General features: G+C 40.4%; 1 protein-coding gene across 3 annotated transcripts in view; it reads left to right on the top strand.

Moving 5' to 3' along the window:
- Positions 1 to 9,461: 9,461 nt before the first annotated feature.
- LOC109897859 (N-terminal EF-hand calcium-binding protein 1-like) overlaps positions 9,462 to 14,572 on the top strand; it is a 60,905-nt gene continuing 55,794 nt past the window's right edge. Inside the window, exon 1 of one of the 3 annotated variants that reach the window (XM_020492603.2) lies at positions 9,462 to 9,784. In XM_020492603.2, the coding sequence (XP_020348192.1) occupies positions 9,659 to 9,784 (126 nt within the window). In that variant the 5' untranslated portion in view covers positions 9,462 to 9,658. The remainder of the gene's footprint in view (positions 9,785 to 14,572) is intronic. The other 2 variants (XM_031826985.1, XM_020492515.2) reach the window with 2 other exon arrangements.

The raw sequence follows: 14,572 nt of genomic DNA, 5'->3' as shown, positions 1-14,572 counted from the left end.
ACTGTACTGGAGTGTGTAGTCAATCACAGTTTAATAAAGACAGACAAAAATCATAAACAAACACAACCTGACTTCCGCCTACATAGACATACCCAAAAGCACTGTAATTCGTTATAATGAGAGGGCCATAAACAAAACCTAGTACTGCTTATACTACCAGAAATCTTACAATCTCATAGTTATGTTATCTATTTATCAAACATAGTTATACATTGCTGAGGTGTAGTCATTTTTAGGACACAAGGTCAAATACACAGTACAAATATGATTAAAATGTAAAAATCATATAATTTTTCTGATTCAACAAAAGTGGGGGAATAGGGCTTTAAATGATTGAAATGCTTTCGAAATATAGTAACAATCAAATTATATCAGACTTAATCTAATATCTCACGTTTCTTCTAACTTTTAAATAAATATGATCATACTTAGTTACAGTACAAATTGTAACTGATGACAGAGCATTTTCTGCCCAGTGTTCTCCACCATTCAAATGCCTGCTGACTCGTTACAACTTCAGCTCTAAGGACAAGTTGATTTTGTCTCTCTATGACCAACAGAAGGTGATATTGTTTCAATACTACAAAATTCTTTTGTATTTTTTTATGTTGAAAGCTCTAAATCCACCGGAGAATATTACAGCGAGATGAGACTGCGTTTGCTGCCTTTGCTAGTCTCCCGTCCCATATGTTGTATTTTAAGCAGAGCTGCCATGTTCACAAACAGGGGTATTTGATCCTTTGTCTGAATAGGCCAGAAAATGTGAGGTGTCGTTCCTTATGCAAATTGGGTGTCAGATTTTACATACAGCTACAGCCGGAAGTGACTTTTCGTAGCAGATTAGAAGAGCATTTTAGCAGACCCTAACCCTTTTCCTAACCTTAACCTCATTCACCTAACCTGCTACATTAATTCTACTAACCTGCTGTGTTAATTCTCATAATCTGCTCCGAAAAAGTCACTTCCGGTAGTAGCTTTATTCTGCATCTCAGATGAGAGTAGAAAATGGCATGCGAAGCAGGACAACCAGAGCTGTCACGGAGTTCACATCAGTTGATGTTGTTCTGTTCACAGAGCACTTTGTTCACAAAAATGTGCTGTATGCATTATGGTGAAATACTTACTTTCGAGCCCATTCCCAAAATGCAGAGTTAAAAAGTAAGACAAATATTTGCTAAATAAAAAAGGAAATAGTAACACAATAAAAAACAAAAATGAGGCGATATACAAGGAGTACCAGTACCGAATCAATATGCAGGGGTCCAAGGTAGATGAGGTCCTTGAGGAAGAACTGAGTGATTTCCACAAGATGGGCCGGTTGCAAAGTCAAAAATGGATATAGCCTGTTGTAAACATTTAAGAAAATAAATAGATTTTTAATATAACTTAATATAACATTAGGGTTAGGAAGTGTGGTTAAAGTTAAGGTTACATTTAAAGTCAGATTTTATCACTTTGTGGCTGTGCCAGCTACTAACCTGCGCCTTTTAATGGGAAAGTAATCTAAAAGTAATCAGATAACGTTACTGAGTTTGGGTAATCCAAAAGTTACATTACAGATTGCAATTTTGGACAGGTAACTATTACATGAAAACGGGTTACATTTAGAAAGTAACCTACCCAACCCTGTGTGCTTCGAAGACGTGTTTGTAAGCGTAACTGGGGAGGAAGATTAGTTTGTCGCTTGGATGCACACAGCATATGGGTGTGTGCAAAACTGCTACAGCGAGTGAATATTTTTAATTTAAAATATTCATTATAGCCAATAGGAAAGACAAGGGCCATATGTTTCGAAAAATTGTTTTGCATGTGAGGATTACTGACATTTCTAAACGTTAAAACACAGCATCAGGACTGTGTTCTTATTTTTTTTATTTCACCTTTATTTAATCAGGTAGGCCAGTTGAGAACAAGTTCTCATTTACAACTGCGACCTGGCCAAGATAAAGCAAAGGCAGTGCGACTGTAACAGTATAACTTTAGACCGTCCCCTCGCCCATACCCGGGCGCGAACCAGGGACCCTCTGCACACATCAACAACAGTCACCCACGAAGCATCGTTACCCATCGCTCCACAAAAGCCACAGCCCTTACAGGGCAAGGGGAACAACTACTTCAAGGTCTCACCGATTGAAACGCTATTTAGCGCGCACCACCGCTAACTAAACTAGCCGTTTCACATCCGTTACACGACAAAAACAACAACAGAGTTACACTTGAGATAAGCAAACATAGAGTCAATAACACAATAGAAAAATCTATGACCAGTGTGTGCATACATAGTAAGATTAGGGAGGTAAGGCAATAAATAGGCCATGGTGGAGAAATAATTATAATTTAGCATTAACACCGAAGTAATAGATGTGCAGATGATGATGTGCAAGTAGAGATACTGGGGTGCAAAAGAGCAAAAAAATAAATAACAATATGGGGATGAGGTAGTTGGGTGTGCTATTTACAGATGGGCTGTGTACAGGTACAGCTGCTCTGACAAGTGATGCTTAAAGTTAGTGAGGGAAAAATAAGTCTCCAGCTTCAGTGATTTTGGCAATTCGCTCCAGTCATTGGCATCAGAGAACTGGAAGGAAAGGTGGCCAAAGGATGACCAGTGGCTTTGGGGATGACCAGTTAGATATACCTGCTGGAGTGCGTGCTACGGGTGGGTTTTGCTATGGTGACCAGTGAGCTGAGATAAGACGGGGCATTACGTAGCATAGACTTATAGATGACCTGGAGTCAGTGGGTTTGGCGGCGAATATGTAGCGAGGGTGGGTAGTATATGGGGCTTTGGTGACCAAACGGATGGCACTGGGATAGACTATATCCAATTTGCTGAGTAGAGTGTTGGAGGCTATTTTATAAATGACATCGCCAAAGTCAAGGATCGGTAGGATAGTCAGTTTTACGAGGGTATGTTTGGAGGCATGAGTGAAGGATGCTTTGTTGTGAAATAGGAAGCCGATTCTAGATTTAATTTTGGATTGGAGATGCTTAATGTGAGTCTGGAAGGAGAGTTTACAGTCTAACCAGACACCTAGGTATTTGTAGTTGTCCACATATTCTAAGTCAGAACCGTCCAGAGTAGTGATGCTAGGCGGGCGGGCGGGTGCAGGCAACAATCGGTTGAAGAGCATGCATTTAGTTTTACTAGCATTTAAGAGCAGTTGGAGACCATGGAATGAGTGTTGTATGGCATTGAAGCTCGTTTGGAGGTTTGTTAACACAGTGTCCAAAGAAGGGCCAGATGTATACAGAATGGGGTCGTCTACGTGGAGGTGGATCAAAGAATCACCAGCAGCAAGAGCGACATCATTGACATATATAGAGAAAAGAGTTGACCCGAGACTTGAACCCTGTGGCACCCCCATAGAGACTGCAAGAGGTCCGGACAACAGGCCCTCCGATTTGACACACTGAACTATCTGAGAAGTAGTTGCTAAACCAAACGAGGCAGTCATTTGAGAAACAAGGCTATTGAGTCTGCTGATAAGAATGTGGTGATTGACAGAGTCAAAAGCCTTGGGCAGGTCAATGAAAAAGACTGCACAGTACTGTCTTTTATCGATGTTGGTTATGATATCGTTTAGGACCTTGAGCGTGGCTGAGGTGCACCCATGACCAGCTCGGAAACCAGATTGCATAGTGGAGAAGGTACGATGGGATTCGAAATGTTCGGTGATCTGTTTGTTACCTTGGCTTTCGAAGACTTTAGAAAGGCAGTCCAGGATGGATATACAGTGCCTTGCGAAAGTATTCGGCCCCCTTGAACTTTGCGACCTTTTGCCACATTTCAGGCTTCAAACATAAAGATATAAAACTGAATTTTTTTGTGAAGAATCAACAACAAGTGGGACACAATCATGAAGTGGAACGACATTTATTGGATATTTCAAACTTTTTTAACAAATCAAAAACTGAAAAATTGGGCGTGCAAAATTATTCAGCTCCCTTAAGTTAATACTTTGTAGCGCCAACCTTTTGCTGCGATTACAGCTGTAAGTCGCTAGGGGTATGTCTCTATCAGTCGAGAGACTGAAATATTTTCCCATTCCTCCTTGCAAAACAGCTCGAGCTCAGTGAGGTTGGATGGAGAGCAGCAGTTTTCAGTTCTTTCCACAGATTCTCGATTGGATTCAGGTCTGGACTTTGACTTGACCATTCTAACACCCGGATATGTTTATTTTTGAACCATTCCATTGTAGATTTTGCTTTATGTTTTGGATCATTGTCTTGTTGGAAGACAAATCTCCGTCCCAGTCTCAGGTCTTTTGCAGACTCCATCAGGTTTTCTTCCAGAATGGTCCAGTATTAGGCTCCATCCATCTTCCCATCAATTTTAACCATCTTCCCTGTCCCTGCTGAAGAAAAGCAGGCCCAAACCATGATGCTGCCACCACCATGTTTGACAGTGGGGATGGTGTGTTCAGGGTGATGAGCTGTGTTGCTTTTACGCCAAACATAACGTTTTGCATTGTTGCCAAAAAGTTCAATTTTGGTTTCATCTGACCAGAGCACCTTCTTCCACATGTTTGGTGTGTCTCCCAGGTGGTTTGTGGCAAACTTTAAATGACACTTTTTATGGATATCTTTAAGAAATGGCTTTCTTCTTGCCACTCTTCCATAAAGGCCAGATTTGTGCAATATACGACTGATTGTTGTCCTATGGACAGAGTCTCCCACCTCAGCTGTAGATCTCTGCAGTTCATCCAGAGTGATCATGGGCCTCTTGGCTGCATCTCTGATCAGTCTTCTCCTTGTATGAGCTGAAAGTTTAGAGGGACGGCCAGGTCTTGGTAGATTTGCAGTGGTCTGATACTCCTTCCATTTCAATATTATCGCTTGCACAGTGCTCCTTGGGATGTTTAAAGCTTGGGAAATCTTTTTGTATCCAAATCCGGCTTTAAACTTCTTCACAACAGTATCTCGGACCTGCCTGGTATGTTCCTTGTTCTTCATGATGCTCTCTGCACTTTTAACGGACCTCTGAGACTATCACAGTGCAGGTGCATTTATACGGAGACTTGATTACACACAGGTGGATTGTATTTATCATCATTAGTCATTTAGGTCAACATTGGATCATTTAGAGATCCTCACTGAACTTCTGGAGAGAGTTTGCTGCACTGAAAGTAAAGGGGCTGAATAATTTTGCACGCCCAATTTTTCTGTTTTTGATTTGTTAAAAAAGTTTGAAATATCCAATAAATGTCGTTCCACTTCATGATTGTGTCCCACTTGTTGTTGATTCACTTTTATATCTTTATGTTTGAAGCCTGAAATGTGGCAAAAGTTTGCAAAGTTCAAGGGGGCCGAATACTTTCGCAAGGCACTGTAGGTCTATAACAGTTTGGGTCTAGAGTGTCTCCCCCTTTGAAGAGGGGGATGACAGCAGCAGCTTTCCAATCTATGGGAATCTCAGATGATACGAAAGAGAGGTTGAACAGGCTAGAAATAGGGGTTCCAACAATTTCGGCAGATCATTTTAGAATGAGAGGGTCTAGATTGTCTAGCCCGGCTGATTTGTAGGGATCCAGATTTTTGCAGCTCTTTCAGAACATCAGCTATCTGGATTTGGGGGAAGGAGAAGCAGGGGGGAATTGGACATGTTGCTGTGGGGGTGCAGAGCTGTTGGCCAGGGTAGGGGTAGCCAGGTGGAAAGCATGGCCAGCCGTAGAAAAATGCTTATTGAAATGGTTGATTATCGTAGATTTATCAGTGGTGACAGTGTTTCCTAGCCTCAGTGCAGTGGGCAGCTGGGAGGAGGTGCTCTGACTGTGTAAGTTAGGATTTCCCTGACTTCCCTGAAAAGTTGCATATCGCGGAGGCTGTTCGGTGCTAATGCAATATGCCACATGATTTTTTTGTGCTGGTCAAGGGCAGTCAAGTCTGGGGTGAACCAACGGCTATATCTGTTCTTAGTTCAACATTGTTTGAATGAGGAATGCTTATTTAAGATGGTGAGGAAGCACTTTAAAGAGGCAGGCATCCTCTACTGACGGGATGAGGTTAATATCCTTCCAGGATACCCAAGCCAGGTTGATTAAAAAGGCCAGCTCGCTGAAGTGTTTTAGGGAGCGTTTGACAGTGATGAGGGGTGGTTGTTTGACCCATTACAGATACAGGCAATGAAGCATTGATCGCTGAGATCCTGGTTGAAGACAGCAGAGTTGCATTTAAAGGGCAAGTTGTTCAGGATGATATCTATGAGGGTGCCCATGGTTATAGATTTAGGGTTGTACCTGGTAGGTTCATTGATAATTTGTGTGAGATTGAGGGAATCTACCTTAGATTGTAGGACAGCCGGGGTGTTAATCATATCCCAGTTTAGGTCACCTAACAGTACGAACTCTGAAGATAGATGGGGGGCAATCAATTCACATATGGTGTCCAGGGCACAGCTGGAGGCTGAGGGGGATCTATAACAAGTGGCAACGGTGAGAGACTTATTTCTGGAAAGGTGGATTTATAAAAGTAGAAGCTCGAATTGTTTGGGCACAGACCTGGATAGTATGACAGAACAGTAGATTGCAACTTTGCCCCCTTTGGCAGTTCTAACTTGTCGGAAAATGTTGTAGTTGGGGATGGAAATTTCTGAATTTTAGGTGGCCTTCCTAAGCAAGGTTTCAGACATGACTAGGACATCAGGACATTGTAGTTCACATGGAGACAGCTGTGGGCGAAGCTAATCTCTGAAAACCACACTGGGAAGTGTTTGAGAGCTAGGTTTCCACTAGCTGACTCACTCCATGGTGAAGGAAGTTTCTGATGAACTCCACCAATGGAGTTGAGCAGAGCACAGGCTTTGTTTCGACTAGATAACACAGCCACAAAGTCAGATTTCACACCCACAAAATCTAAATTGGCTTCAAAAATGTGTATTTTGGTTTTAATTTAAGGTTAGGATTAGGCATTAGGTTAGGCAAGTATTGTTATTTAAATAAATAAAAATTGGGGGGGGGGGGTAGATCAGCTTTAATATTGCAGATAGATTGTAGCTTCCATCAATGTAATTGTCTACATCATTTCCAATCCCCCATATATGTTTTTGTAAATATATACAGCATATAAATATATTTTCCTAATTATTTTCCACAAACCCCACCACCCATCCCCTAATTGGAGTAAACTAATGGACAACAACACTTTAATTAAGCTTCTACTTCCAGCTCATACATGCTATATACATTTTACGGACACAATGTATTTTTACAATAGTTATCTTTTGTTTGTTTTTAATCCCACCCTTCAACTACCCTCAATCCCTCCCATCTATCTCTGAAGACCATCCAGTGGGATTTCTATTTGCCATATATTTTTAACTGTGCTGTTTCACAAAAGTTCTGAACCTATATACATTTTACGGACACAGTATATTTTTTTACATTGGTCATCTTGTTGTTTTAAGTCCCAAACAGCTCCACTCAACCCCTCCCATCTATCTCTTAACACCATACATTTTTATTTTTATTTGCCATATATTTTTCAACTGTGCTGTGATGTTTCACAAAAGTTCTGAACCTTTCTCTTCTCATAGTATCTACAGATTGTAAATTAAAGATACACATTTTTGCTAAAAGTATTATAATATTATTGATCGATTGACTATGTTGCAATTCTTCAGCCATTCCTGGACCTGCGAACAAAAACAGGTTACATATAGACAGTACCAAAATAAATGATTATTTCTCTTTGCAGCAAAATCTGCAGAGCAGGGATGGTTGTATCCCCCAAATATATAACATTCTATTTGGTTGCAAGAATTTGTATAATAATTTAAATTGAAAAATGTGATCCAGCGTTTTGTGTATCAGTGTCAGGTTCTGACCTTAGTTCTTTAGTTATGTCTTTGTTTTAGTATGGACAAGGCGTGAGTTGGGTGGGTTGTCTATGTTAGTTTTTCTATGATTTTCTATTTCTGTGTTTGGCCTGGTATGGTTCTCAATCAGAGGCAGCTGTCAATCGTTGTCCCTGATTGAGAATCATATTTAGGTAGCCTGTTTTCGATTGTGTTTTGTAGGTGGTTGTTTTCAGTCTTTGTGTGTCTACACCAGACAGAACTGGTTGTTTCTTTGTTGTTTTGTTATTCAGTGTTCAGTTTACTTTATTTAAAAGATGAACACGTAGCACGCTGAGCATTGGTCTTCACCTTCTTCCACAGACAGCCATTACAGTTTTTCTCTGGGCTAGCCTATCATCAGCAGATGGCAATGTTTGACCCAACAAACCTCTGAGACATCTATAGTGGGGTCAGAAATTATTAACACCCTTGATAAATGACTGTATAAAATATACAATTAAAATAGTGAGCTATATTGTATGCTCCCAAAAAATTGGAACTTATATTATTTTATACTAATACAATTACTCAGAGAAAGATTTTGTTAAACAAGTAATACAAAATTACTAACACACTCACCCTTGTGAGGATAACACCACTGAGCCTTTTAAAAAATGTTTGGGAGGAATCTTAGACCATTCCTCTGTACAGACACCTTCCAGATCCTTGATTACCTTCGTATGTACTCATGGACTGCCCTCTTCAATTCAAACCACATGGTTTCAATGGGTTTTATGTCTGGAGACTGAGTTGCAAAATGTTGATTTTGTGGCCAATTAACCATTTCTGTGTGGATTTTGATGTGTGCTTGGGGTTACTGTCTTGCTAGATGATTCACTTGCAGCCAAGTGTCAGCCTCCTGGCAGAGGCAACCGGGTTTTTGGCTAAAAGTTTATGATGAGGTTGACCTTAACATGGGTCCCAGGACCAGTGGTAGCAAAATAGTCCCATAACATCAAAGACCCACCACCATATTTTACAGTAGGTAAAATGTAGATGCTAAACCCACCACTGGGGTGTACGTGGCCAAAGAGCTCTATTTTCATGTCATCTGACCAAAGCAACGGTTCCAATCCAAGTGCCAATGCCGTTTAGCAAAATCCAGGCACTTACCTTTGCTGTATAACATGAAAATAGAGCTCTTTGGCCACACACACCAGTAGTGGGTTTGGCGTTGAAATGAGAATGCATGAGCAGAAAAATATGGTGGTGGATCTCTGATGTTATGGGGCTATTTTGTTTCCACTGGTCCTGGGGCCCTTGTTAAGATCAATGGCATCATGAACTTTACCCAGTAAAAAAGCTTGCATCATAAATAACTACTCATTATTATTTGTAGATCAGTCACATCAACTTACCCATGATACATCACAGTTTTGATTCTCTCAAACAGGACCATTATCTGCTCATTTCGCTGAGTCTACCTTTAACCTACAGGTAGCGGGAGGCCAATTTGTATTTCCTTCATATCCTTATTGTAGCTCTATCAATTTATTCGCTTCTAATGTTTGAAATTCACCTATTCTAGCCCATTTATATTGTAAAATAATGTTATTATTGCGCCACGTAGTATCTTTTCCTCCTCTTGCCTAGCAGGGATGCGCAACAAAGATTTTGACCAATCAGCGCTCCAGAAGGTGGGGTTACCTACCGCAGAAAGTTGAAGAGCAACATCACTACTGGAGTACGGTTGCAGATCAACATCACTGTTGCTTCGGTTTAACAGGGCAGGTCGACACTTTTGAACCCATTGTCAAAAGGCTACACTTTCCAACGAGCAGGTGTCTGTCTACAATTCGGCTATACATCTTCCACATCAAGATGTTGGCGTGCACAAAGATGATCACTATGTGCCTTCAGTCGGCGAAAAATAAGCATATTCGCTCTCAGCAGGAACAACCGCAGCCACTGCATAGCCCTGTTAATGGACTTCCAATTTTCAAAGATGTAAGTAGTCACATATTCTCTCTGAAAGCTCTGCATACTGCTGTCAGAAACAATCACGCTTTTGAAATTCTTTATTTGCCTATGGTTGATGTATGTTCATTTTGGGGGTGGGTATAATTTGTGGAACGTTCCAACAGGAATCTGTTCCAATAACTTAAACTTAAACGTAAATAACAAGGATGCCAACAAACAACGCATACAGCGTAGCATGATCAATTCACCTAGCTAACTAGTTGCCGAATAGGCATCAACTCACCACGTAGCTTAATCTTAATGTTTGTACATAGGCTACCAGAGTGAGGACAAACATTTTTCAGAATAAACGTGGTGAGTGAAAAACTCAATTTGCCCGCTCCCTCTCTACCTGGTATCTTATTCCCCCGCTATACAACTTTGTATGCGTTGTTTGTTTTTGTTTGTTACAACCTTGTTATTTACGAAGTTTTTGGAACAGATTACTGTTGGAACGTAACACAAATTATACCCACCCTTGAAAGCATGCAGAAAAACGATTATGCATAGTTGAACTATAGGCTAATGGTGTTAAAAACCAGTGAACCTCTATGTATTTATAATCAATCATCATGGAGATTAAGTTACTTGTTTTGTAAGCATCTTGTTTTAAAAATTCATGATAAATACATCTTGCCATATTGTGGCTAAAGACACCATTATCGACCTACTGTAACCAACACAAACATTCAATTGAGGTTAAGTGCCCATATCTCCACCACACCTTGCTGCACTCATTGACTCCTGATATGATATTTGACAACCATGAATTGAACTCAACCGCTGTGTGTGTTGTGTGTGTGTGTGTGTGGGTGTGTTTAACAAGAATAGTAAACAAACAACATTTTGACCAACTGGGGACATTTTGTTAGGGTTAGGAGCTAGAGTTAAGGTTAGGTTTTTGGGTTAGGGTCAGTGATGCACCGATATTACATTTTTGGCTGATACCGATATCTGATATTTTCCTTGTAAAAAAAATAAAACCATACCGATAACCGATATTTTAGCGGCCTTTTTACGCATTCTAGTACAGTTAAATAGTTAACACACACACATGGACACAGCGGTCTAAGGCACTGCATCTCTGTGCAAGAGGCATCACTACAGTCCCTAGTTTGAATCCAGGCTGTATCACATCCGGCCGTGATTGGGAGTCCCATAAGGCGGCGCACAATTGGCCCAGCGTCGTCTGGGTTTGGTCAGGGTAGGCCGTCATTGTAGATAAGAATTCATTCTTAACTGACTTGCCTAGTTAAATAAAGGTTACACACACACAAACACACCACACTGACCAAAAAGTTATTTTGTTGGCTTTACTTATGTCCCCATTACCAGTAAAACATCATTAAAACCTATTTCTTTCACTTGCTGTGCTGTTTCGTTGTTCAGTCGTTCAGTCGTTTCATTCTCAACCAGGATTTCTATGGAACGCCGTTTGGGTCTTTGCCTGTCAAAAAATACACAATTTAAAACTATTCGACGTGTCAAATAACACTGACGTTTCAAATAGCACTATTTGACGTGTCAAATAAGTTTGTTGACCAATCAGGACCTGAATATGACTGCACGTCACACAAAAAATGTAACGCAATTTATACGTTTTTTAAAGTAGTTATTACACATTGATTACACTACCACTCGTATTTCATACGTCACAACGATTCATCGATACGTATGCTATGATGCTAGTGAAGTTGTCTTGTGCACCTACAGTGCTGGTCATTTAAAAAAAAGCTAGCTAGCTCATGAATGCAAACAATGTTCTTCCCCAAAAACATAGCAAAATGACAATCTGTTTGACTAGCTATATAGTTAGCTAGCTAACTATACAGCTAGGTGATATAGTTATGTGTCATCATCTAAAATAACCCTAATTTATAAGACAGTTCTTATTTGATTAATGGTGGTCGGACCCTTCTATGTGAAGCTAGCCACAATAAGGATTAGCCACAATAGTGGACTTTGCAGTTAGCCTTTGTTAGGTTCTAATTTTTCAGAGTAAATAACTCACGGACACTAGAGAAGCTTTAACCAAGTTTAATTCTTCCCAAAGGGTCGTTACAGCTGTAATACAGACAAAACAAAAACATTCAACACAAGCACTGATATTTAACCCTTTCTCCTAGGCTGAGTCTCCTCCTCCACAACCGAACAGCCAATGCATCCCTGTGACTGGACAGAACCTTAGTGATATCTATTCTTCCTCACTTCATCTGACCTGACCTCTACCCCAAAGTGCTCACTCCTTCTCAACTCAGGGCTGTCATGGTTATTGATACCAGACTGTGTCTCTTCTCCTCCCAAAGGATCCCTGATGGCTAACAATAACATATCCTGACATAATGTAAACATTATACATTACCCTCTCTCCCTCAGTGACATTGTTAGTTTCTAAGATCTCCACCCGTCTCCCCTTATCAATGCCTGTCACATGTAATCGCTTCCCTGCACTCAACACATTCCAAGCTTAGTTGCACCCACTATATACCTTCCTCCTATACCCCTTACATTTTATTTAATTTCCAAGGAAGACAGGAAAGCTAAGATGTTACATTCAGAGACACGTTACATGTGAATTTTTTTGTTGTTCATTGAAGTGTAAAATAGATGTTTTCAAATCTGTCATTAAAACAAGCAAAATGAATCATGGGAATATACAGTTTAATTCTGAAGTTTACGTACACCTTACCAATTACATTTATACTCAGTTTTTCACAATTCCTGACATTTAATCATAGTAAGAACTTCCTGTCTTAGGTCAGTTAGGATCCCCACTCTATTTTAAGAATGTGAAATGTCATAATAATTGTAGAGAAGGATTTATTTCAGCTTGTATTTCTTTCATCACATTCCCAGTGGGTCAGAAGTTGACATACACTCAATTAGTAATTGGTAGCATTGCCTTTTAATTGTTGAACTTGGTTCAAAAGTTTCAGGTAGCCTTCCACAAGCTTCCCACAATAAGTTGGGTGAATTTTGGCCCATTCCTCCTGACAGAGCCTGTGTAACTGAGTCAGGTGTGTAGGCCTCCTTGCTCGCACATGCTTTTTCAGTTCTGCCCACACATTTTCTATAGGATTGAGGTCAGGGCTTTGTGATGGCCACTCCAATACCTTGACTTTGTTGCCCTTAAAGCCATTTTGCCACAACGTTGGAAGTATGCTTGCGGTCATTGTCCATTTGGGAGACCCATTTGCGACCAAGCTGTAACTTCCTGACTGATGTCTTGAGATGTTGCTTCCATATATCCACATAATTTTCCATCCTCATGATGATATTTTGTGAAGTGCACAAATCCCTCCTGCAGCAAAGCACCCCCACAACATGATGCTGCCACCCCCGTGCTTCACCGTTGGGATGGTGTTATTCAGCTTGCAAGCATCCCCCTTTTTTCTCCAAACATAACGATGGTCATGATGGCCAAACAGTTCTATTTTTGTTTCATCAGACCAGAGGACATTTCTCCAAAAAGTATAATCTTTGTCCCCATGTGCAGTTGCAAACCATAGTCTGGCTTTTTTATGGCGGTTTTTGGAGCAGTGGCTTCTTCCTTGCTGAGCAGCCTTTCAGGTTGTGTCGATATGGGACACGTTTTACCGTGGATATAGATACTTTTTTACCTGTTTCCTCCAGCATCTTCCCTTGGTCCTTTGCTATTGTTCTGGGATTGATTTGCACTGATTCGCACCAATGTACGTTCATCTCTAGGAGACAGAACGTGTCTCCTTCCTGACCGGTATGACGGCTGCATGGTCCCATGGTGTTTATACTTGCGTACTATTGTTTGTACAGATGAACGTGGTACCTTCAGGCGTTTGGAAATTGCTCCCAAGGATGAACCAGACTTGTGGAGGTCTACAATTTTTTTTTTTTAGGTCTTGGCTGATTTCTTTTGATTTTCCCATGATGTCAAGCAAAGAGGCACTGGGTTTGAAGGTAGGCCTTGAAATACATCCATAGGTACACCTCCAATTTACTCAAATTATGTCAATTAGCCTATCAGAAGCTTCTAAAGCCATGACATCATTTCCTGGAATTTTCCAAGCTGTTTGAAGGCGCGGTCAATTTAGTGTATATAAACTTCTGATCCACTGGAATTATGATCATGTGAAATAATCTGTCTGTGAACAATTGTTGGAAAAATTACTTGTCATGCACAAAGTAAATGTCCAGACCGACTTGCCAAAACTATAGTTTGTTAACAAGAAATTTGTGGAGTGGTTGAAAAATGAGTTTTAATGACTTCATCCTAAGTTTGTAAACTTTTGACTTCAACTGTATTTCTATAATTTACAGTAAACACAATGGCATAACTTTGCACTTATCAGCTTGTCTAGCACAGACAAATGCATCCAAAATAGAAAAACAATTGTGTTAGATATGTGGTCACACTATTTGTCACAACTGACTGGTCTGGGGCTATGAGCAAATAAACATTGACAGTAGGGGTCATAGGCTAGTTGAAGACCCTGAGGTTGTTGACTTCTGCAAGATGATAGTCGGAGGCAGCTTATTAATCCGCCGTAGGTTGAGCTAGGGATGGATCCTGATGTCAAAGTTCATTACTCTTCACTTATCCCAAGTGATGGAGACATCAGATTGAGCAATTGCTTGTCACATGTAAGTGATGGTTTATGCTCTTTGGATTGAGTTAGATTTGATTTGTTTTACAAGGGATCCTATGACTCTGAATAAATGTGTGGATAAGTGGATGTACGCATTTCTCTGCATGCTTGTTTCCTTGTCACAATATATATTTCAATTAATAGCCTACCC

Source organism: Oncorhynchus kisutch, linkage group LG1 (genome assembly GCF_002021735.2).
Source record: "Oncorhynchus kisutch isolate 150728-3 linkage group LG1, Okis_V2, whole genome shotgun sequence".
NCBI classification, from domain to species: Eukaryota; Metazoa; Chordata; class Actinopteri; order Salmoniformes; family Salmonidae; genus Oncorhynchus; species Oncorhynchus kisutch.
This window is presented reverse-complemented; position numbering and strand designations above follow the sequence as displayed.